The 23,152-nt window shown below is 34.1% G+C and overlaps 1 protein-coding gene across 1 annotated transcript in view; it reads left to right on the forward strand.

The window, feature by feature from the left end:
• Positions 1-19,784, forward strand: part of mlt (tubulin folding cofactor E like protein mlt) — a 121,267-nt gene extending 101,483 nt beyond the window's left edge. Inside the window, exons 5-7 of the mRNA XM_085949211.1 lie at positions 9,807-9,991; positions 16,106-16,237; positions 17,925-19,784. Coding sequence (XP_085805337.1) covers positions 9,807-9,991; positions 16,106-16,237; positions 17,925-18,120 — 513 coding nt within the window. The 3' untranslated portion in view covers positions 18,121-19,784. The remainder of the gene's footprint in view (positions 1-9,806; positions 9,992-16,105; positions 16,238-17,924) is intronic.
• Positions 19,785-23,152: the final 3,368 nt, after the last annotated feature.

Raw genomic sequence — 23,152 nt, forward strand, 5'->3', positions numbered from 1 at the left:
AAACAGAATTAACTGAAAATGAATTCAATTCTACTTAAAGATGGCTAAAAATATTAAAAGAATGCATTGGCATCGTGTTCTGATATATTCTAAAAGTTTCAAATGTCTAGCTAGTCGGGAAGTTAGTTAAAATTCGATTGCAAGATTTGTACTGGATAAACAGCCACCGGACAAACAAGAATACGAGCTAAGAAAAACGTGGTAAAAAAAATACAATTTTCTGAAACCTCAGATACATAATATCTACGTATTAGAAAAAAAGTTGAACCGAGTCGGACTCAAAATAAAAAAAATCTGTGTGTACTTATGTACGCGCGTTAGAAGTTATACTTCTTTGTCGTAACAAAACAAAAACAAAACTTTTGAAAACCTAGATTCTTCGACTAGCTCTTAATTATCTTGTTAAATTACACACTCAAGAAAAAAGTCCGCTTATTGGAGCGCTAGGTACCGTAGACGTCAAACCACTCGTCCGGACAGTGAAAGACGTGAGTTCGAGAAATGAACTCTTTTGCCAGGTCAATGCATTGACTATAATACAAATGCTTATGTTTGTTCTTTATATTTTTCTTGGGTGCAAGAAGAAGAGTTCCCAGTGGTTCCTATGGTGAATTTGCACTGTAATGGTCATTTTAATTGCCGCGCGAGGAAACCACACTTAATTTCTTTTTAATTTGAACCTATTTGTATGATATTTAATTTCCTAGTGTCGCTAGGCTCTTTCATATATTCCTTCCTTTTCAGGGCTTATTTACACAAGAAACGTGATAAATTTAATAAGAGAATGTGAAGATTAATTTTTCAAACGTATGGCGTAGGTAGATTTCAGTTTCATTCATCACAGGCCATTCTATTTTCAGAAAACATATTATATTATATTCCTTCACTATTCATATATGGATACACTGCTAATAAAAATACGAGTTGCTATTAAACATGCTGTTACAAATCGATATTTCCAGCTGTCTTGACACAGGGTATGGTTTTATTTGGATAGATGAGTTACATGATAAATAATATGCTAGCATAAACACACCTACAAATGTAATGCATAGATCAATGCTACATATTTTTTGGAAATCGATTACCACCAGTTTTTGTGTGAAGGACTAGTCTGACTTTGACAGCTGATGAATAACAGGAATGTATATTATTTATTAATAACACTGATAGTTAATATATTTGATTTGAGAATATTTTATAATTCAATTTGAAACGAGAAAGGGCGAATCAATATGTCAAGCAATCTAGGATCTGATTTTGACAGCTGAACAGTGGACCACTCGTTGCTTGTGCAGTCAGTCCCGGCACCAGATTTTTTTGATTCTTTTATTTTTTTCAACTTTTGCGAGTAGGTAGATCTAAAAATTAAAAAGAAATATTAATGGCTACTTAGTAGGAATTAACTACTTATTCTGACAAAATTATTAAATTGTAATAAAAACAAAATATGTTGTAATAAATAAAAATCTATACGTTTTGTGTATAGGTATATTTTGTGTAATTTCATTGTTATCTTTGTCAATAATGAATATCCTTAACAGCAAGATTGTTGTCAAAGATGTACAAAAAAGTACACTATTTCTATTGAAACCCCTATAAAACCTTAGTATCAAGGAATAAGCTCAGTTTACCTTATTCACTTATTTCTAACTACAAATTACAACGCAGAGAGTTATTTTTTCTCGCAAATTTCTTCCTCCAATTCTTCTGTGATAGCCATTACAACTGAAGTTATTAACTTGTTTATTTTTGCTTTGTTACGTTGTGCTCTGTTCATTTTGACACGTCACTCACTAATGAACTGTGTTCGGACACTTTTCAGTTACTAATTCACTAAATCACTCGCCACTCTACTAAATCACTCGCCCAGTCCGGACCGGCCTGGCTGGGCTAGTGGATACCTTTAGTCCGACTGCTGGCCGGCCAGAGTCTTTGAAATGTTTCAAAGTCGTCAGGTGAGCGCAATAAATTCAATGGGTCCATTCTAAAAAAAAACATCAGTTGCCTACCTATCTATGTACTTGCCTAGTATTAATCTAATCGCTCTGGTATTCAATTAGCTTCGCAGGTACTTGACACATAATAATTTTGTGTGACTACTGCGCACTACTTTTGTCGCTGACACACACGGACACACCCACACTAATTATTACCCACACTCAGACGAACTGCAATCGGTGTGATGCTTTGTTGTTTTTTTTTTCTTCCATTTTCCTAATGTGCCTTTGCCGAACGTATTTTTCATTATATTATTATACCTAGTCGATATGTTATACGAAAATTGTTTTTCAGATAACCGCCAGTTTCAGATGAATTTCAATTCAACAATAATTATTCCAAAGTTCGATAAAATGTCCAATGACTATTTATTTAATGTTGGTTGTAGGTAGAGTTGGGTATTTCCCGAGAAAATCTCAATCTCGAAATTCGAGATTTCCAGAAAAGAATTCTCGAGATATCGGGAAATTTAAAAAACAGTAAAAATCCTAAAATCAATGTAAAAACAGACAAATTCGAAAAAATGTGATTTTTTTTATTTATGTAAGAAGACAAACAAAATAGATGTAGGAAAACAAAAATAATTCAAAACATTACTTATTAAAATGGTTATTTCAAAAAAACACAGACTCTCAATTGCTGCCTCTGACAATCGCGTACGCTTTTGAGACACAATATTCAATGATGTTGCAAAAATTGCGCTCATTTTGAGACGACGTTGGCTTAATTGTGTTCAATGCCCCAATCAGTCTTTGAACGTTTTGTGTTTTCTGTCCACTTTTTTCATATAGAAAATCGTTTTTTCAATTAATATTTGATAATAAAGAAATCCCGAATCCCGAGAAAAGATTCTCGAGATCCGGGATTTCCCGAAATGTTAAAAATTTCAATTCTCGAGATTCGGGATGAAAAATCTCGAAAATTTCTCGAGAATTCCCAAAACCTAACTCTAGTTGTAGGCAGTTTCAATATTAATTTTATGTTCACTTACCTAGTTGATACAGGTGCATAGAAGAACCACGCCGAAGAAGTCTGAAGAAAAAACTCATTTTTAGAAGGCATATAAAAGAAATTTACAAACGCAAAATATTCATACTATAACCATAACATACTGAATTATAACGTGATGTGATTTAAAATAATCGAATCAATAATCGTTATTTATAAAGAAAAATAATTGCACCGCGGGCGACTTTTTTAAATTAACAAATTCGTGAGATAAATTTTTTTCGATTATTATTTTATCTCTATGACTCACTGAGTTTTCTGCCCCCCATTTGTCGTACAGATAATTGTATTTTTGCAGAGACGTTTCGGCTTAATTTATCATACTATTGAGACGTTGAAAGAATGCTTTTTCTGTGTGTTTGTATACAACTGTGTTGTAATAGTAAGTTATAGATACTTGTAATTTTTATTTAAATTAAAGAATGTTTACTTATTCGGTCCTAGCAGTTGCATACAACATTCGTCTGCCAACAGAAAGAATTATTATGATTGATATGTTTAACATTTCTGTCGCTACTAAGGTTTAGGATCACTGTAGTTAAGATTATACGCGTAAATACATAAGTACATACCCAAAACATAAGCTAAGATTTAGCTGGTCTGAATGTGGGCGAATCTGTGTATAGGTATAATAATTAGATGGAAGCTTCCCAAACTTTTTTGAACGGCGAACTAGTACAGATCTGGGACACGAAGAAAAAAGATTAATTTTTAAATGTAATATAATAATTCATTTGATACATTCCGTACTAGTTATCGGTAATTTTCATGCTCCAACCGACGTAACTCGTAAGTCTTCGGTTTTAAAGATACCTACCTTATCGCACGACATACGTTGTGTTCTATGATGTCGTATATCATGCGGTTGGCTTATTTTATGACACCGTTGTATAATGTGTTTAATATGTGATGTCTTGAATAGTTAACAATTGTTGTATATTTTCTGTTGCATTACTTACAGAGCTTTATTTTTATTGTTTATCGCGTACCCAATAATATAATAACAATTATGTAATGAGTACTTTTTTATTTCATATTAAACTGTAGATATAAAATGTGGCGTATTGTCTAAAAACTGTCGTAATAGTTTAGAATCAATAAATAAATATACCTACTTATTTAAACTGTTTATAAGTTTATACCTAAGTATAGGTAGCTATTTTTATTAATTTCACACAAATCACTTGCAATTAATTATAAATTAATTAGACATCCTAGATCCTAACAATTAGACATAATCGAAAAACGTGGATGTTAGATAGATATGTGTAAGATAATATTCAAGTAATCAGTAGGTTATCTACATATTATAACCACTATACATTACCACAAGTCGTAGGAAGTCTCAACCTGGTGTTCATATATGAGGTGATTTGGACATCGCGATTTTGCGAGTTGCCAGGAAATACCTATATACGGTGAATGTATCGTGGTGAGGCGGGGACAATTAATCCAAGCCGTTCCTGAAAGTGAACTAGTCTGCGACGTCTTGCGATTTATCCGTTGTATTAGTTATTATTAAGGGAATCAGCGTAGCAGGCGAAACCTTTATCAAAAATCTGCCGGCAATCTTAAGAAAACTTTATTCAAATAGATATTTTATTACGTGTGCACCGAAGATTTTTTTCTATTTTTTATTTAATCTTTGTGACTAAATTGTGCCAAAAATCACCAAGCGATCCACGAGTTTTGGAAGCGCTGAGCTATATGTATAATTTAATAGTTTGCATTTCTTTGTGAATATACATGTGGTTCGATGAACCGCTATTCTTATTTGTGCTTCGCCCAAGAATCGTCTCACCAATCACCATTCTGCTTCTTCCGAAGACACCGCATTATTGTCTTCGTCATCTCGTTTGATTGATGTTTAAATTATTGTTCACGTGACACATTGAGTGATTGTTCAATAATCGGTTTTGCAGGTTTTGCAAGCTGTATTCATATAACGTTGTGCCGGTCATTTCCAGACTATTATGCAAATCGAAAATAGCGATAATATTTATGATTTTGTGGTCCTTTGGATTTGGTTTGGTCTTCATGAGGTTTTTTTTTTTAGAATTATTAATAACCATGTCCTTGCTTTTTCGTACAAGGTTGTTGTTAGTAATTTTGAATAATCACAAACACCCAGGCATTGAGAAAAACACATAAATATTGTGTGTCCTGACCGGTAGGATCGAACCCAGAACTCTCGGGTGGAAGGCAAGCGCCTTACGCACTTCACCACGAAAGCCGCCTACTACATGAGGTTACGTCGATGACCCTTCTCACATGAATTGGTTCTACAATTTATTGATATTGCCTATGTCTTTACTCTATATCCTGGCATGTTGAGAATTACCTGTTTTCCATGATTGTATAATATAAGTACACTGTTTATGTTATTAAAGCTTCTGCCTGTTTGCCCTATATAAACTATTCAACAAGTTTCACAGTAGTAAATAAACACCGCGTCTCTGAAGTTGATTATAGTCTAATCTTTACTATTTTTTTTTTTTTATATTATTTTAAATGTGTCATTTTTATGATACGATACAAATGGTCGTGGGGGGTCATTAATAGATTGAATATTGTTTTGTACTCAAAATGCGCATCATCCGTTTGACCTTGTGTAGTAAATTTTACACCAAGTAGCGTAGCATAGTTTAATTAATGTTATTTGACATGGGCCATCACAGCACCACAGTTGTGTTTTAAGGCATAAAGCCCATTGACGCAGCGAGTGCGGCGCTCGCGCAAAATTTCTACAAGTGGCGCGTAAATCATCGAAAATACAACGTAATCAAATACGCCAGCGCACACTGGACTTGACGATGCCTTGTGTCCCGCCTGCCGCATGAGTCACCGTTTTTCGCTTCTCGGCGATACGATTTAATGAAAATACAAAGAAGTCCATTCATTGAACACGGCTACCAAAATCACGCTGCTCGAGGTGTCCTCGATCGACGGGCGAAAAGCAATTATTTAATAACAGAGAATCATTGTTTAATTTTATTGCGTGTCCAGTTTATCGCTGGTTGAATAATGTCGTCGTAAATATTAATTACAAGCCCCGAAATAATATAATATTTTTATTGCTTTGTTATGAGAGGCGCTGTAATAATAATTATTTTGTGCTGCTTGGGCCGCTTATTACATAGGTGAAGGGTAATGCGCGGCACGAGACGTGTGATTATGGTTATGAATAAACGCTTCATACGCGGACTTCGCCCGCTCGACGCGTTCTATGGGCACTATCGCTAAGGCGTCTCATAAAGGATACGTTTTTACTTGTTTTGATGCGATCAAATCAGCAATGCATAGGTATACTAGTGATGTACAACATATTTGGAAAATGGATCAATTTATCCAATTACCCCCATATTTTTTTCCCGTTATACTGCGAATGGCATACGTGTTTGACATATTTGTGGTTATTCATGTTAATATTCTCTAAATATTTTGACATCATTAGCACACCTTCCGCTGAATCCATGTAATTGCGCGAGGGTGAGTTTAGGTGGACACTATTTTATAAATTCTTAAAATGTGATCTCCTTAGCAAGCTTGGTGTACTTCTTGGTACCTACTTCTATAGATGTATAATAATTATATTTTCACTGTTTTTGTATGTTTATATTATGTTATCTTTTTATATTTTCATTTTTATCGCTTTTATTACTTTTTCTTCTTCTTTATAATAATATTTCATGTCATGTGGTGAACGTCTTAAACTTGTTATTTGTAATGTCCACAATATGTTCAAAAAAATTGAATTGAATTGAAAATAAAATTCAATTCCACATTGAGAAGCTATTTCACGAGTCACCTATTTCCCAACCATTTCAGAATTACATATTTCTCATTTTTTATGCCATTTAAACTTCATCTATTGGGAAAATATATATTAATAATTTACAATACATAATGTGAATTCAGTATTCGAACTTGTTTTGAAATTTGGTAGCAATGTATGCGATTTGTAAAGTTCCACAATATCAAATGAGAAGTGTAGAAGCAGACCGAGCGTCCAGTTCCACCTTCACTTCCATCTATTTACTATTTAGGCTGTCCCTGGTAGTATTGGTGGACAACATTTTTGGCAATATATATATATATTATTTTTAATATACAGGAAGGAAAATCTGCCCCTGCGGGTTCTATACACAAGCCTGCTTTCGGTCCGCTACGACAGCTAAATAGGGTAGGAAAGTAAAAAAATAATTCGATAATTTCCTACCCTATTTAGCTGCCGTACCGGACCGAAAGCAGGTTTGTGTATTGAATAGACCCGCTGGTAGAATAGAACAATTGCAACAGAATTTCTGTCGGTGTAAAATTTATAATTGCTTCAATGTTTTGTTTAATGAAACATTTTATACAGAAAGTCTTCTTCATTTCTTCATTTTCCACCAGCATATTATGGCAATCCTGCGTTACTTCAATCGTTTAATTGGCGTTCCTAAATGCCCCAATAAATCTGTCGTTTTCCTCACCACTGACCTACTATTAAAGTGAACACTGCAATTTCTTTCTCGTCTATTCAGACAGGCATTAATATATTTTACGTCGCTGTTTTGCGGTGGGGTTTATTACATTCACCGTGAACTATATACTTTGTTACATGGAATGATGATACAGTTATTAAGTGTTTTCAAGGAAACTTGGTTCTAACGGGTACTGGCGTAAAGGGCACAGCCGCGGTCGTAATATTATTGTGTATTATTTTCTAGTCTTTGCGGAAAATTCATAGCATGTTGGCTAATATATTTTAAAAATTTTGTACCTAAGTATTTTGTTGTATTTTTATCCAGATGTTTCCTAATTAACATAGCATAATGCTGATCAAAAACATTTGTATATTTTCAATCTTATAAAAGATTATTAATAACAAAATAATCAAATTATAAAATATCTATACGAATCGGGAAACAAAAATTATAGGTCGTAATTGTATCGTACGTAAACGTTTCGATAGAAATGTTTGGAAACAATTTTGATACAACATTCGAATAGTAACAGTCGTATAATACACGGTCTATTTTTCTCCGAACCAATATATCTTGGTCTGGACCAGTGATCGCCAAACGGTAGCTCGTGGAGGCATTTTCGGTAGCTCGCGTAGGATATTTTATCATATTTATAAATTTGCCTCTCAAATTTTATTATAAGACTCCGAAATGAAATGAAGGCATTGTTTTGTTCTACCTACTTATGTGAATCAACGTTTTCCACTATGAAGGTGGTTAAAGGTAGAAACAGACTCACAGATGTACACAGGGGCGGCTTTACCTTAAGGGTTCGTAGGGACCGTCCCCACCGTTATCATGTCAAAAATACACGTCCGATATTTTTACCATAGTCATAATATATCTACTTAATTACATGACTAAAAAATGGACTATTTAATTTATTTAAATCCATCTAAAAAAATTGCAAATTTATAGAGATATTTATTATTATTGTACTTATAAATAAATAACGCAATGATTGTAAATTATGTAATAACATAATGATGATTACGCGGTATTAAAATAATAAATTAAATTAAATACGCCCTATTTCACGGTGACTACATATGTACAAATTAAGAAAGCTATTTCGTCTATTTTTTTCTGACCACTCAGACCTATCCCGTCGCCGCAGTAGAAATCTCGTTACTTATACAAAGGATGTGAATGCATTAGCGTTAGTATACGTATACTAGGGAACGAATCAAATGACCCATTAGTGATTAAAAACGCTCGCTGTTTGGCGTTGCTTGAAATTGATAATGGTAAATCTATATATGTAATAGTATCTAATTATTATTATTCAGTTAATATTTTTAAGTACGCTTTTTGGATGTGATTAAGTAACGACTTTGAATATCATATTATTTATTCTGAAAAAGTACTCATTTTCTCATTCATAACATCATATTATTATAAGTAGATTGGTACATAGTAGAAAATAGGTAGGTATGTATATTTAATAATAATTAATGGCTAAACCCCACCACCAAGAAAGTCGTCGAGCCGCCACTGGATGTACATCTTGATAATTGCATTCGGATGGGAGTGACAAGGTACAAGGTACTCACCGAGAATTGAAAAAATTGTGGAGGAAAGTGAATGCCATTCTTTCCACTAATTATTTGTACTTTTACTCACACTTATTTCAAGATTTTTCAATTGTTATTTTGTTTATAAATAAATAATTAAAATACGTATTTTATAAATTTAATTGAAGTCCGATGTCTTAATTTATTTTAAGTAATGTAATAATATTATGTATGGTAGGATAAAGCGGGTAAAGGACGATGATAAAAATTTATACAGATGGAATATGTATAAGTAGCTCACCAGACTATTTCAATTTATGAAGGTAGCTCACATCCTTATTGAGTTTGGAAACCTCTTGAGTCTCCGGAGAGTCTCTGGACTAACCATGACAATACGGGGTTTATTCGTTGCATTTAATTAATACATTGCAAAATACCGTGTGGACGGCTTATTCATTCCGTTAAAAGACATAGATAATGGTGGTAAGTACTTCCTTATCTCTGAAAAGGATAGTGAGATGAATGTAAGTGTTAATTTATACTTCTAACACACTTTACTTCGGTTGATCATCTTATTTTCACGGGAACGGATCAGAGAAGGCTCGCGTCTATCGTTTATCACAGCCGCCATGATACTTTTTAAACTGTGCGCGCCCTACGGAAACAAAACTGCGAGAAATATATTTTTTTTAAATCTCCTAGCATAATTATTAGTATACTTCACGTTGCATCCCTTATTGATGTATTATTATGTTGTTTGTATGTTTTATTCTAGGGCTGGCCGTTGTGGGAGAGATGCGAATCGACGGAGCACGAGCGGAGGCAGCTGCTGGTGGCCAGATTGCCCGCCGTGGAGACCCTCAACGGCGGAGGCAGACTCGGCGCCGAGGAGAGGGAGGACGCCGAGAGGGCGTTCATCAGATACTACATGGAGAGGCCCGAGAGCGACAGACCAGACAGGTATTTTCATTTGCTATCCATATTCAGTCACCGTCTACTTGCACCTACGAAACCCATAGACTCGAGATGCCTGATTACTTTATGTAGTAGGTAGTTTGGATGGAGTCATGGTTTTTTTTAAATATCGAGAAAACCACCGGAATGTATAAATAGGACACATGATTCTACACGTGGCATATATCTGAAATTATCAACTTGTGTTCAAATGTGTCCAATTCAAATGGTAGACAATTAAGGAGTGCAAGTATTAAAATATGAACAGAGTACCATTTAGATAAGAAATTTGTGAGTTATATAAGAGATTTAAGGGTAATAATATGTAATCTTATATATACTTATCGAGTTTCCAACTCCAGATAAGGCTATCCGCTCACGTGAATACTCAAAAAAGATGAGATTGATACTCTAGTATCTAGCTAATGTATTTCAATGGCGGCTCGCTGACGACAAGACTGGAATCTCTCAGTTTCAAAAGTCCGCGATCGAAACCGAAGAGACGCGACACATGCTAGTCTCCCAGTCTCTCAGTTTCCAGTCACCCAGAAAACACTAGATTCGATGAAAAATCATATTTTCTTACCTTACTTAAATTGGTAACACTGAACTGAACTAAACAAGCAATAACAAGTCAAGACGTCAAAAGTTAAAGATGAGCGAACCGATTTTTAATTTAAAATATGTGGCAGATGTTGAGAAATACTCCTGCCTGTATAATTACAGGTTGCCAGAATATTCCCGTAAAGATATTACGGAAAAAGCTTGAGGTTATGCAGCGCTCGAAATGAAAAAAATTGCGAACCGGAGCGCTCGACAGTTTTCTGAAGATTTTTACATAGTAAAGTTATCAAAGTTCATGTGTTTTTTTTTTTTCATAAAATTAAGTGTGTTAGATTTTCTATTATATTATGGCCTATCCAGCTCAGACGGTCAAATTATTTATTCCACGAGACGGAGCGATAATTTTACCGATTTCACGAACAGGAACAGCGCTCCGGTGCGTTCCGGTCCATTTCAAGCCCTGAGGTTATGAGATTATTAGGTTTCAGTAGCGCCGTTTGAGAAGCATCAGTCACTGGCCAGTTTATGAGCTCCATCACCAACCAATTCGTCAGATTTTAGTTTCTTTGTCAGCGGATGGTCTAAGTATACAATTAAGGGTTTGTCCGAGGGAACAATTATTAATTCTGTGGTCCCCGATTTGTATAAGATAATTTTTTACCTCCATAGTCTGCAATATATCGGCTGACCGTGTTGTTACTGTTCCTAATTATAATGATCCATCTTCTGTCGTATTGTGTTGGTTTATTTTCCCGCTCTGTGCAGAATGACGGTAATTCGAACTTATGCAATCGAGTAATTATTAGTATTTCCCGCCAATGTCCGCTTCCGGTCACTGTGTCCGCCATGACATTCCCCTGACGCGCACGCGATGGGACGATGTTTTTTGAATTATTATTAAATTATTTTCTTGTATTTTATATAATAATGCGATGTTATATAATACGTTTGCTATATAATACGTTTGCTCTCGGTGGATATTTGCCGCTTTCGAATGATTTTTTTATCTCCGCCGTCACGTTACTTATGCCATCATTATAATATTATGAACAACGATTAATGACACTATTGCATTATCTTTTCGCCAACGTCATTACATAATTACGCTTCCAGACATTTTACAGGAATCTGTTGCTGACCTTCTTTGTTTTTCAACCCCTATAACGGGCTCTATACAATATAAGCGAAATGATTCAAACACTAATAACGTAATAACTAACTATAAAAACAATACATAATAATATATACCTACTAAATTATACATTATTTTATTCAGAAATGGTATCATAGGAACGAATTATTTTGCAATTTAAAATCGCGGATATTAATGTATATAAAAGAAAGTTAAAAATGAATATGTACCTGTCTAATTTTTACTTCCCACTCTAAATTCATCTGTTAAGCATGAAAAATAAATAATTATCGGTATTAGGTACCTACATTAAATTTGATCAGATCTGCATTCGTAGCTAAACCGAATCGATAAATAATAATTTAATATGAATTGATGAGGACAAGCGAATAATTGTACCTACATAGGCTATTACACGATGCTTGTTTGATAAATGCTTGGGAAAAATGTCATCTTACCCATACCCGATTCTAATGCATAATATAGTACCTATTTAAATTGCGATGCATTTTTTTAAACTTGAGCTAACGTGACAAAGTGAACACAGAGAACAGAAAGTAACGTGACAAAGTGAACACAGAGAGAGCGTCATAAAAAGTACAAACTTTATCTTTCTATGTATGTACACGTACCTACTTACAATATCATGGCCCCCACAAAGGGGGGCTGACAGTGCTCTAGCCTGGGGGCCCAGGCTTAAAGGGGGCCCGGCGTGGTGATTCGACCAGTTAAGTAAGATAACCATACACCACAGATTAACTGTAATATTGAAAAAAAAGTCGCCTGCGGCGCTATTTTACTTAACGTATAGTACCATTTAAAATGATTGCGATGCAATTAAGTGTAATATTATAATGATTGATATAATTAAACGACAATTTAAGTGTAAAATTTTATTTTGACCTGACCTGACATGACAATGACTATTATAACACTAATGTAAAACATCACACTGCCCTTATCTTTAGCGATGGGTAGGGGGGCCGCCAAACATCTTGGCCTGGGGGGCCGCTTCAGGATCTGGGGGCCATGTACAATATAGTACACTAAAGTGACTTTATAAAACATCCCTTACCTAAACTCAACTCACGTAAGTGTACATAATAATAACTCATACATACGTATAGGTATCGAGTTCAACAATATTTCGGAGCAGAGAATTAGTTGTCGTATCTGATGCATGTGTATACGTATGCCTGCAAGAAATCTTTAAATGTAATTTTACCAAACAGTTTTCATGAAAACGGAATTTACACTTAATTTATTCTTTTTTGCACACCTGGTATAGTTTGTAAAATACTCTTCAATGAACCCGTGTTTCGCGGGTATAATCCCGCGGTCGGCAACGAAAACATGCTGTTATTTCAATGTGCGGTTGATCGAGAGCAAGGGTGCAGGATATCGGACGAATGGCTAACAACCATTCCCCGTTTAAAAAAACTGCCAATCTCTCAACTCCATTCTGCTTCGCTCAGGAGTTCGCTCGTAATTTATTTTATATCGATAAAAAAATAACTGATTTGACACAGAAATTATCAATAAATTAAATCATAATAGTAATATAACATTGTTAATTTAGTCCTGTCGTTTTTCAAATCTTGTTACTAGTCGTGGGTCCCAGGTTCGAATCCTGGGTCTAGCAAGTACATATAGTGTTTTTCAATTTGTGTATGAGTCAGAGTATGGATCTAATAGGTTGAGCAAGTGGCTGACATCCATTTCTCGTAAAAACAAAATCTGTCAATACAAACCTCCTCTCCGTGGAGGTCCATATTATGATCCTATTAGGATCGGACATGGTCGGAAAAAATGAAATTATGAAATATATTGCCTATGCTAAGCCAAATGGGCGTTATTGACAATTTGTAACTTACGTGAGGAGTAAATGTGGGAGTAAAAAATAGTAATTTTGTCACGAAATAATTCTTGCTGACACATTTTCGGGACGCTGAAGATACATAATTTTTTGTTAACTTCATAAATAACTGTTATTCGGCATAACATCCCTAACATCATTATTATTATTTACATCGTGTCCAATTCGGCCCTGACAGATTTTTATTATTTATTAGCAGCCAGATCGAACGTCCTACGATCTCAATAGTGAATAGAGTAATAATTTCTCTATCCATTTTGAGAAACTTGAACAATTTAAAGTAACACGTATGGAAAAATGATAATGTACGGGGTTCTAAGATATCCTGAATCACCGTTGCAGGCTCCAGTCTCAAGGTAGCTAACACTAGAGATGATAGTAGACCCTGTGACCAATTATAATCTATCAAAATCATTGGAATGTTACTTTCGATAACACCAAAAATTTTGAAAGAAAAATCTACGCAGATGTAGCTTTTTATATATGAAAATTAAGCTGGAAATGGGTTACTAAAACTAACGATTAAATTGATTACCTGTAAGTCATTTCGCACTGCAGATTCATTTGTAGCATGTTTTATCCTTGTCACGTGGGATTTACTTGTTAAAAGTCACACTAAGAAAAAATCTCAATGTACTTATATATTTACTTAAGGTCATACCTCGGTTGAGACACGGTCTAAAAAGATCGTTGCTAGGCGATGCGCGGATTGCGGGTCGCGGGTGCAAATCAGGCATGTCAAACCAAATATAATTTGTCTTATAAATCCAACATGTGTCCATTTAATGTTCTGTTTATTGTGTTATCAGTAACAATAATAATATATTCATTGACATGTTTTCTTTTTAAAGTAAACGGGTAACGTTTTAAGTCATCTTTACACGATTTAAGAATTATTACGGCCGTCGCCATCACGAAGCAAAATGACGTGTTCCAGCTCTACATTCTCTCTCCGAATGGGAGCGAGTGCAAAATTTCGTCGCGCCTATGGTTGAAAATTATTTGCCGTTTCACTGATGAATCACCTTAAGAAAAAAACATATTGAGTACCTACATAGCAAATTATTAATTCAAGACGTGCACGATATGACATTTGTGTCATCGGCACTGGATAGAGGCCACCAGGTTGACTGTTCTTACAATGACTTCTCGAAAGCATTTGACAAAGTCGATCATGACATCCTGATGGAAAAACTCCAACTTATTGCATTGTCGGATCGATTTTTGAAACTATTCGTTTTTTTTTTTAAGTTATTTTAGGAACCGTCAACAATACGTATCGTACGGCCTTTATCAGTCACAGACTTTTTACACATTTTCTGGTGTCCCCCAGGGCTCAAACTTAGGGCCGTTGCTGTTCACGATTTTTATAAATGACATAGGTAGCATTGGTAATAAAAAAAATGCTATGTTTTTGTTGTTCGCTGATGACTTGAAACTGTTTTTGGAAGTTGTCACCTTGGACGATTGTCGTCAGCTCCAACTTGATATAGATAATATATTAAATTGGGGCAGGCGTAACAAACTAGAATTCAATATTGATAAATGCAATCTTTTATCGTTCACCAGAGCCTCAAAAGTGTTGTTTTTCCAATACTCGATGCATGGCAGAGTTCTGTCACGAATATCATCTGTAAGGGATCTTGGCATAACGTTTGAGAGTAAACTGACATTAGCCATATAGTTACCATTTGTAACAAGGCGCGTAAAATGTTGGGCTTCGTCATGCGTACTTCCCGGGTCTATTCAGATGTTATGGTATTAAAACTTTTATTTATTTCTTTAGTTCGAAGCAGACTTGAGAGTGGGTCTATTGTTTGGGCACCGCATCAGTTAAAGTATAGCCTTATGGTGGAGAGGGTACAGAAAAATTCTTGAGACTCCTTTACTTGAGGTTGTATGGATACTATCCGTGGCTTTATCCAACTGACTTTCAATTAGGCATGCTTACATACGTCTGCAAATTAGGATAAATCTTTATTCAGCTACTTATTTTTTTCGACTTATACGAGGTATAAATGAGAACTCTGCCATTCTGGGCAGTGTTGACCTGTGTGTCCCTGATAACTATCTTAGAAATAGAGACCATCAGTTGTTTATTCTTCCAAGGTGCAGAACCAACCTGCCACTGGTAATGCCAATTGGGAGGGCGATAACTATGTTCAACGAAATTGCTTCGGGTGTTGATATATTCCACCTACGTAAGAATGAGTTTAGGTGGACGTTGTTTTATAAATTCTTAAAATAGGGTTTCTTTAGTTTGTTGTTTTCAAATTATATGTTCAATAAAAGAATCTTACATTCTTAAATCTTGTCAATAATTCGTTAAAAATAATTTATTAAAAAAATTAACAATGAAAGAAAATTTTCTAAACAAAAATACTTATTGTGAAAAAAAAAAGTTTTTTTTATCGCTGAACCGAACTGAAAGTAGTAATCGCTTTCAAGTGTTGTAATACAAAAAGTTCACATGAATCCCTCTGGTTATAGTCCAAAGTCTTCTATTTAATACCTATTCTCTCAGTAATGTAAATATTTTCAATTTCAGATACTCGGAACTATTAGCCGTCCACGGAAAACTGGATCCTTTGGTGAATGTAGACCTTCGGCCAGAGAAGAGAGTCAAAGTTACCTTTACATTTGGAGACGTCAGCGAAGTTCGCACCGTCGATGTTTACAGGTACAATGCCATGATTTTATCATTATTCATTCTTACCTCTCTATGACTGTCCATGTCAGTGGTAACTAGATAGGTACCAGGTTTTCAGAATCCAAGCAATCATGAGAAGAAGAAGACAGTGCTTAGGCTTTTCCGAGACATCATCTGTTCCCTCATCATTTTTTACTGACTCCCCCACCGTTTATCTCAAGCATCGGTTGACCTTGAACCTCTGTATGCGGGTATTTTAGACCTTTCACTTAGAACAGCTGGCATTTAATTTTAAGTACTACGACACAGAAGACTGTCTTGCTTTTCCCTTCACCACCCATCACATCTCCACAACCTTTATGCGGGCGTATAGCATGACGTAACAAGCGTTACGCGCCTTTCAAAGTTGTGCTGGGAGTATCCCAAGATCAACTTCTTAAGATCTCGGTTGATGTGTGTGATTCCTATTCTGATATAATATATTAACTTTTTGAAAGCTAAGAAATTTTCCCTCGCAATAACCGACCGGTATAACTGAGGTCGGACCAAACATGACACTCACATAGTACAATTATATCTGACATCTGATTATAAGTTTGCAAAGTCCTGGGTTCGATTCTCAATAATGATCCTAGTGATGTTCATAAGCAAAGTGTACGCTTTTATGTTTAGTCTCAAATTCAGTATCTACTAAAATCGAGTACTGCATTTTATTATTTCTTTTCAGTTTTGTATCGGAAATATACAAATTTAATGCAATGTAAATCATTCAACTTCTGACATATTGTGTCAGTGCCATAGGCGAAAATAGCTCCTTTTTACGAAACCTAAATATAGAATCATTCTCTTTCTTTTATTTATTTGCCATCCATAAGCAGCGCATGGTTTGCCTATGCTTACGGGATGTCACATAGTCTTTTCTTACCCAACCCATACTAGGTATCCAACTGACTTTCTCTTAGGTATGCTTACATACTGCAGTCTACAATTTAGAAGAGGTCTTTATTTACCTACGTATTTTTTTCGACTTATACGAGGTATAAATGAGAACTCTGCCATTCTGGGCAGTGTTGACCTGTGTGTCCCTGATAACTATCTTAGAAATAGAGAGCATCAATTGTTTATTCTCCCAAGATGCAGAACCAACCTGCCACTGGTAATGCCAATTGGGAGGGCGATAACTATGTTCAACCAAATTGCTTCAGGTGTTGATATATTCCAATTGCGTGAGGTGAGTTTAGGTGGACGCTATTTTATAAATTCTTAAAATAGGGTATCTTTAGTAAACTCGGTGTACTTATTTGAACTTCTATAGATATTGTATTTTCACTGCTTTTGTATGTTCATATTATGTTCTCTTTTTATATTTTCATTTTTATAGTTTCTATTACTTTTCTTCTTTATAATAATGTTTCATGTCATGTTGTGAACGTCTTAAACTTATAATTTGTAATGTTTACAATATGTTTAAAAAAAATAAATAAGAAATACTTAATATTATGTAATACTATATCGTTCCATCATTCTTTAAAATGTAAAGAAAATCATGTTACAGCATTACATTTTCATGGCAATGGCAGGGTGAGCTTTGTGTACACGTCATCTTGATTTTATAATAAATTAAGAATCCTGATATAATGTGTTGGAGATCAGAACTATGTATGAAAGTTAGGTATGTACTGGTTTTTTCTTAAGATTGTATAATATGATGTTCCAGGACGGTGGTCGACTTAAAGCAGAAGCTGGAGAGGATGGCGGGATTCCCGGCCAATAAGATGCGACTATTCTACGTCGACCAGGACCTGCGAGACTTCCAGGGCCCCGAGGAGATGAAGTTCCCCCACAAACAGCTCTACTCCTACAACATCCGCTCCGGAGACGAAATCATCGTCGAGTCCAAGAACACCAAGTGAATTAGATAATAGACCACTAAATACCGTGGATGATTTAATGCTACACCATTCTGTGAAGAGATATCTATTTGTACTTGTTTTACCATTATCTTCGGTATTCAAAAGTAGGTACTGAACCAGGATCACAATTCATCGGCACACACAATATAAGTATCTAAGGCATAGTAATATTAAAAAAAACAAATCGATAGCCGACACATCTAACCGTTTCATTTATTTGAACGTTAAGATATGCGGCTCTGAATAATTTCATGTCTGCAATCATGGAATAGCAAAAATGTTTCACGTTTATTTTTTTATGAGACTTGTATAACTAGTTATTAATCCAGCGAGACACGCAGGGGTGGTGTTATATATCCATTCATACTGTTTCGTAACAGTTTGTATTAAGATAAGTAGATACTTATAACCACCGCACTCAGTACTGTCGAGTAGTTTCACAACAACACCCAATTGCCATTCTATGCTGTAACAAATAAGATTGATTGAAACCGTGGTAACTTTTACCGTGCATTGACGCAGTCGTAGGACGGTTTGTCCCAAAATTAAAATTGTAGATTTTAGCGTTTTCAGCATTATCGATTCATGGAATCGGGTTTAAATTCTTTTGCAAACAATAATTTAGTATGTAGAATTTCAGCATAGAAAAACATCTGTTAATTTAACGGAATCTACAAGGGTTGTGCATGCAAAAATGAATTGTTCTCGCTTTGAAACTAAGACTACCTACCGTAAATAGGTATATACTGCAGTATATTTCATATTTTTAATAGAATTTTGTCTTTAGTAAGAAGTTTGGAAACTCATTTTACAAATTTCATTATTCATTAAATAGATAGCTTTAGTTTTTGGAATGGGCGGGTTTTTTGACAAATATAACACGTTTAGGCAAATAATATCTCTTTGTGGGATGCATATAAGTATAATGGTGGATTAAATCTTATTTAAATGGATTTGCAACTTATTATTTCTAACAAGTTTGCTTTAGTTATTTATACTTGATTAACCTATGAAATTCGGCTTCACTTTGCAATGTTACATATTCAAAGAAACTATTCCATAGTAATGGAACGTGATAATTTGCCTCATATATTCTTTTAAAATAACAATGGAGTAATTATTATTTCAATATTATTAATAATATCTTAGTCAAACCAAAAGTTCACGATTGTATGGTGAAGGGTGGCTGCAGATTGCAGAGCTAACCAGCCGGCTAGGCCCTATTGTACAATATATCTTTGGTTTGACAATATAAAGAAATCTAATGTATAATACCTATTATTAATCATATCTTTTCATAAATTATTGTCCAATGTAAGTAAAATAAACGGTATGGTTTTTTTTACCAGATACCTACCTATTATAGGATTATAATAATTGAGGAAATGGATAGAAAGAGTACACCATAACCGTAATGTTATTTTCTTAATCCGAGATAAGAACCTCGTGTTATGTATCATTCTGTGCGCAAGACGGTTTTCTAAAATAACTGGTAGTACGGCATTAGGCGAATCTTTGAGTCAGTACCCGTATTTTACCCATCGTGCGAAGTCACACCTTTCGACTATCCGACAAAGATGGTTTTAACCAAGAAATATCTGTTTATTTAAGCAATCTGCCATTTTGTTTGAGTCATCGTGTTATGCCATTGGAAACAAAGCTGACGTCGCATATAATATTTAAAAATAAAATATAATCCCACAAGGTACATTTCCATTCTAAGTTGTGGAAAATATGTTGAGCGGTGATGAGATAGTACCCAAAAATTCTAGTTAATCTTAACGCAACCGGCGGAGGCATTATTTTTTATGTTTCATACCTGAGATAATTAATGACTTTTAATGATTTCAGGGTTAAGGGTTACGTTAGAATACATCTGCCGCTCGACTCCTATACTATGTCACCAAAAATCATTTCATTTGCCGCTGATTAAAATGTAACATGCTGAAACGTCTTATAGATGTATTATAATATCGATATGTCATAAACAAGACGGCATCAAAATATTTATTCGACCCCTCTTCTACCTATCTCCTCAATTGTTTAAAAAAAACTATTTACTTTTTTGAATAAAGCGAAAGTGAGACCACTGTCAATAATATAATAGAAATGAAAGTGATAATAAACAGAATTTATTATAGTATACTAACAATTTATTGTGTAATATTTATAATATAAAATTATTCTGTATGTGTAATCATTGGAATATAATAATTAAAAGTAATTTTCAAATTATTAAATGTTTATTAGTTGCCATAAACGAATTAACTTAATTAATAATATACCCATGCACTGTTTAACTGCCAAATAAGAATAAACTAACAAAAGTTTAATTAAATATTATTGTAATAGAAATTGATTATTACCAATAATTTGTATTGAAACCAATTTATGTAGACACGGTCGAGTTATATACGATTACAGAAAACAATAAAATAAATTTCTCTATTTCTACTAGTTTTATATTTTCTCTATATTATATTATTATGTAGTTGTTCGTTTTTTTCTGTAATGACACCGAGTGAGTACCTTACAATTGACTCTCAATTTACTGGGGCTTAAAAAAACATTAAATCCCCAATATGTGATGGAAGAAATGATAAATTATTACTATACAAAGATGTTGAACTGAACCTTTGTAGAGTCTAAATGTTTAAAGTGAAGAAAAATAAACCCTATGTCTACTAAGGGTTCATGGTTGATATCAGTGGCAAAGGGTGGAGGTAGGCTGTTAAGATCCACCATAAATAGTGCACATTAAACTTTGTTAGTCATACGTATTTGTTTTTATTTAACTAAGACTACAATTTACAGATGTTGTTGATCAGTTTTTAAAAATCAGTCTAGTCAAACCCTGCCTAAAGCAAATCATAATACTTTTGGTATTCTTTGGGCGATATGACAAAATTGTGCACACTTTTTCATTCATATTTATTTGTTTTTTATTACACATATTGTTGGTTCATTTTTTTTAATTCATTAAATCCTGACTAAACCAAACTATAATAGATTAAAAATATTATTCTATCTATAAAATATCCAAAGTTGTGTATGATATAGGTATTTTATAGATAGACGGGTATTTTTTAACTATTATCTATTATGGCTTGGTTTTCGCAGGGTTCAATTGAATTTTAAAAACTAACCAATACCATCTGTAAATTGTAGTCTTATTTCAATGAAAACAAATACGTATTACTGACAAAGTTTAGTGTGCACTATTTATGTCAGATCTTAACAGCCTACGTCTACCCTTCGCCAAGTATACTCACTAAAAGGTGCTAAGTGATCCACTGGTATTATTACATTTTTATGTGAATGTAATGTGTAAACGCACAACACATGCAATGAAATTGAGGAAGACTATTATGATAAATTGTGGAGCTATGAATATTTTTATTGAAATTTTAGATTTACAGAGAAATAGATTACCCCGTCCGCCCTGGCAAATCGATAGTCAAACTGTATTTGTTTTGAATTAATTTCAGAGATATTTCCATTGGGAAATAAATTCAACTTCTTATTAGCTAAATTCTACGTAATCAAGTGACAAGAAACCAAATTCAACACACAAACTTAACATAACAGCTGTTAAAATGAGTAAAGTTGTCAGTAAGGTGCATTAAGTTATTCATAAATATAGTCGAACTTGGTTATTACGAGGAAGAGGGGACCGACTGAATTTGTTTGTTATAAGCATTACTCGTTATATAACATTTTTCGCGCCACATTCTTTTTGTGAAGAAAGTGTAAAGAAGTTGTTTATTGTAATGAGGTGCTGAGCCGCCGGCGCTGGTAGGTACCTACTGACTTCACAAAGCTTCGATTTTTTACATGCAATTTCAACCATATGCGTGGAAGCTTTTTCAATGTTGTTGGCGAAAACACCAATTAGGTACTTAGACACTTAACTAGTGTCATAAATGTAATCTGATCCCGGCGACATCGGTATAGTTAACTGCCCGGTAAGATTTTATTCCTTAGGGTAGAAAATGTTGTTTTTAAATGATCGACACATTAACAGTTTTGCTCAGTATACCCGAGAAGTAGCTCGTTATAAAAGTGAATAAATGTATGGAGAAAATCATAAACTAAAATATCAACGAATGTTTCCTCATTACCTCCGAGATCTCGCTATTTCTGTGATCGTAATAACCAAGTTCGACTGTATTCTATTTTCAAAAAAAATATTCTATTCTAATTCAAAATATTCAATTTGAAGGGTTTGATTCCCCCCTACACTTTTATATGAACTATTTTTTATCATAGTTCATAATATTGGATAACTAAAACAATAACAATAAATAAACTGATAACTATGTAAGTCTTTGTTCACCAAATATGAAGGTTCCAAAAAAATAATTGTAATCACACATACTGCCTTATATCCATTTAAATTTAGCTACATCTACCTACAGATTATACTTTTCTATAAACATCTCATGTTACTTTGAGTCATTCAAAACTAATACAAGTTATCTGGTGATAAATGCCTATTTCTTTGTGTTAACAAATTTTGGTAAAATGGCGACAAGTCAAAATAATTAATTTTACTTTCTTAAATTAGTGAACAAACATACCGTACACTTCGAAAGGGAAGAAATATGTATCCTTATCAATTTAAAAATAACCTATTACGGTTACATGATACTGTACAATTTTTAATTATCGCAAGTATTAAGAATAGGTATGAATATTCATCAGTCAAAGACAATTTGGCGGTGTCAAATATTGTTAGGCGTAATAATTCCTTGACCCGATATAAAAATATACCAAGCACCAGATGGTTACAATATGTAAATTGTATATATTACTTTTCACCGTAACAGTTCACCGTGAGCTTTCTTATCGGAAAGAGATGAAAATTTACACATTGTTCATGGACCATTGTAGACAATGTTCCTTCAAGAATGGAAACCTAACCTAACAAATAATCCAGTATAGCTATTTTCAAAATTGGTTTGCCGCTGGCTTCCTGTAAACCCTGACAAGAACCGTGTTTTATTTAGACATGAATTTTATCTCAGTACTG

This window comes from Rhyacophila brunnea, unplaced genomic scaffold (assembly GCF_057557595.1).
Source record: "Rhyacophila brunnea isolate RB1 unplaced genomic scaffold, BYU_Rbru_1.0 scaffold_21, whole genome shotgun sequence".
Lineage (NCBI taxonomy): Eukaryota > Metazoa > Arthropoda > Insecta > Trichoptera > Rhyacophilidae > Rhyacophila > Rhyacophila brunnea.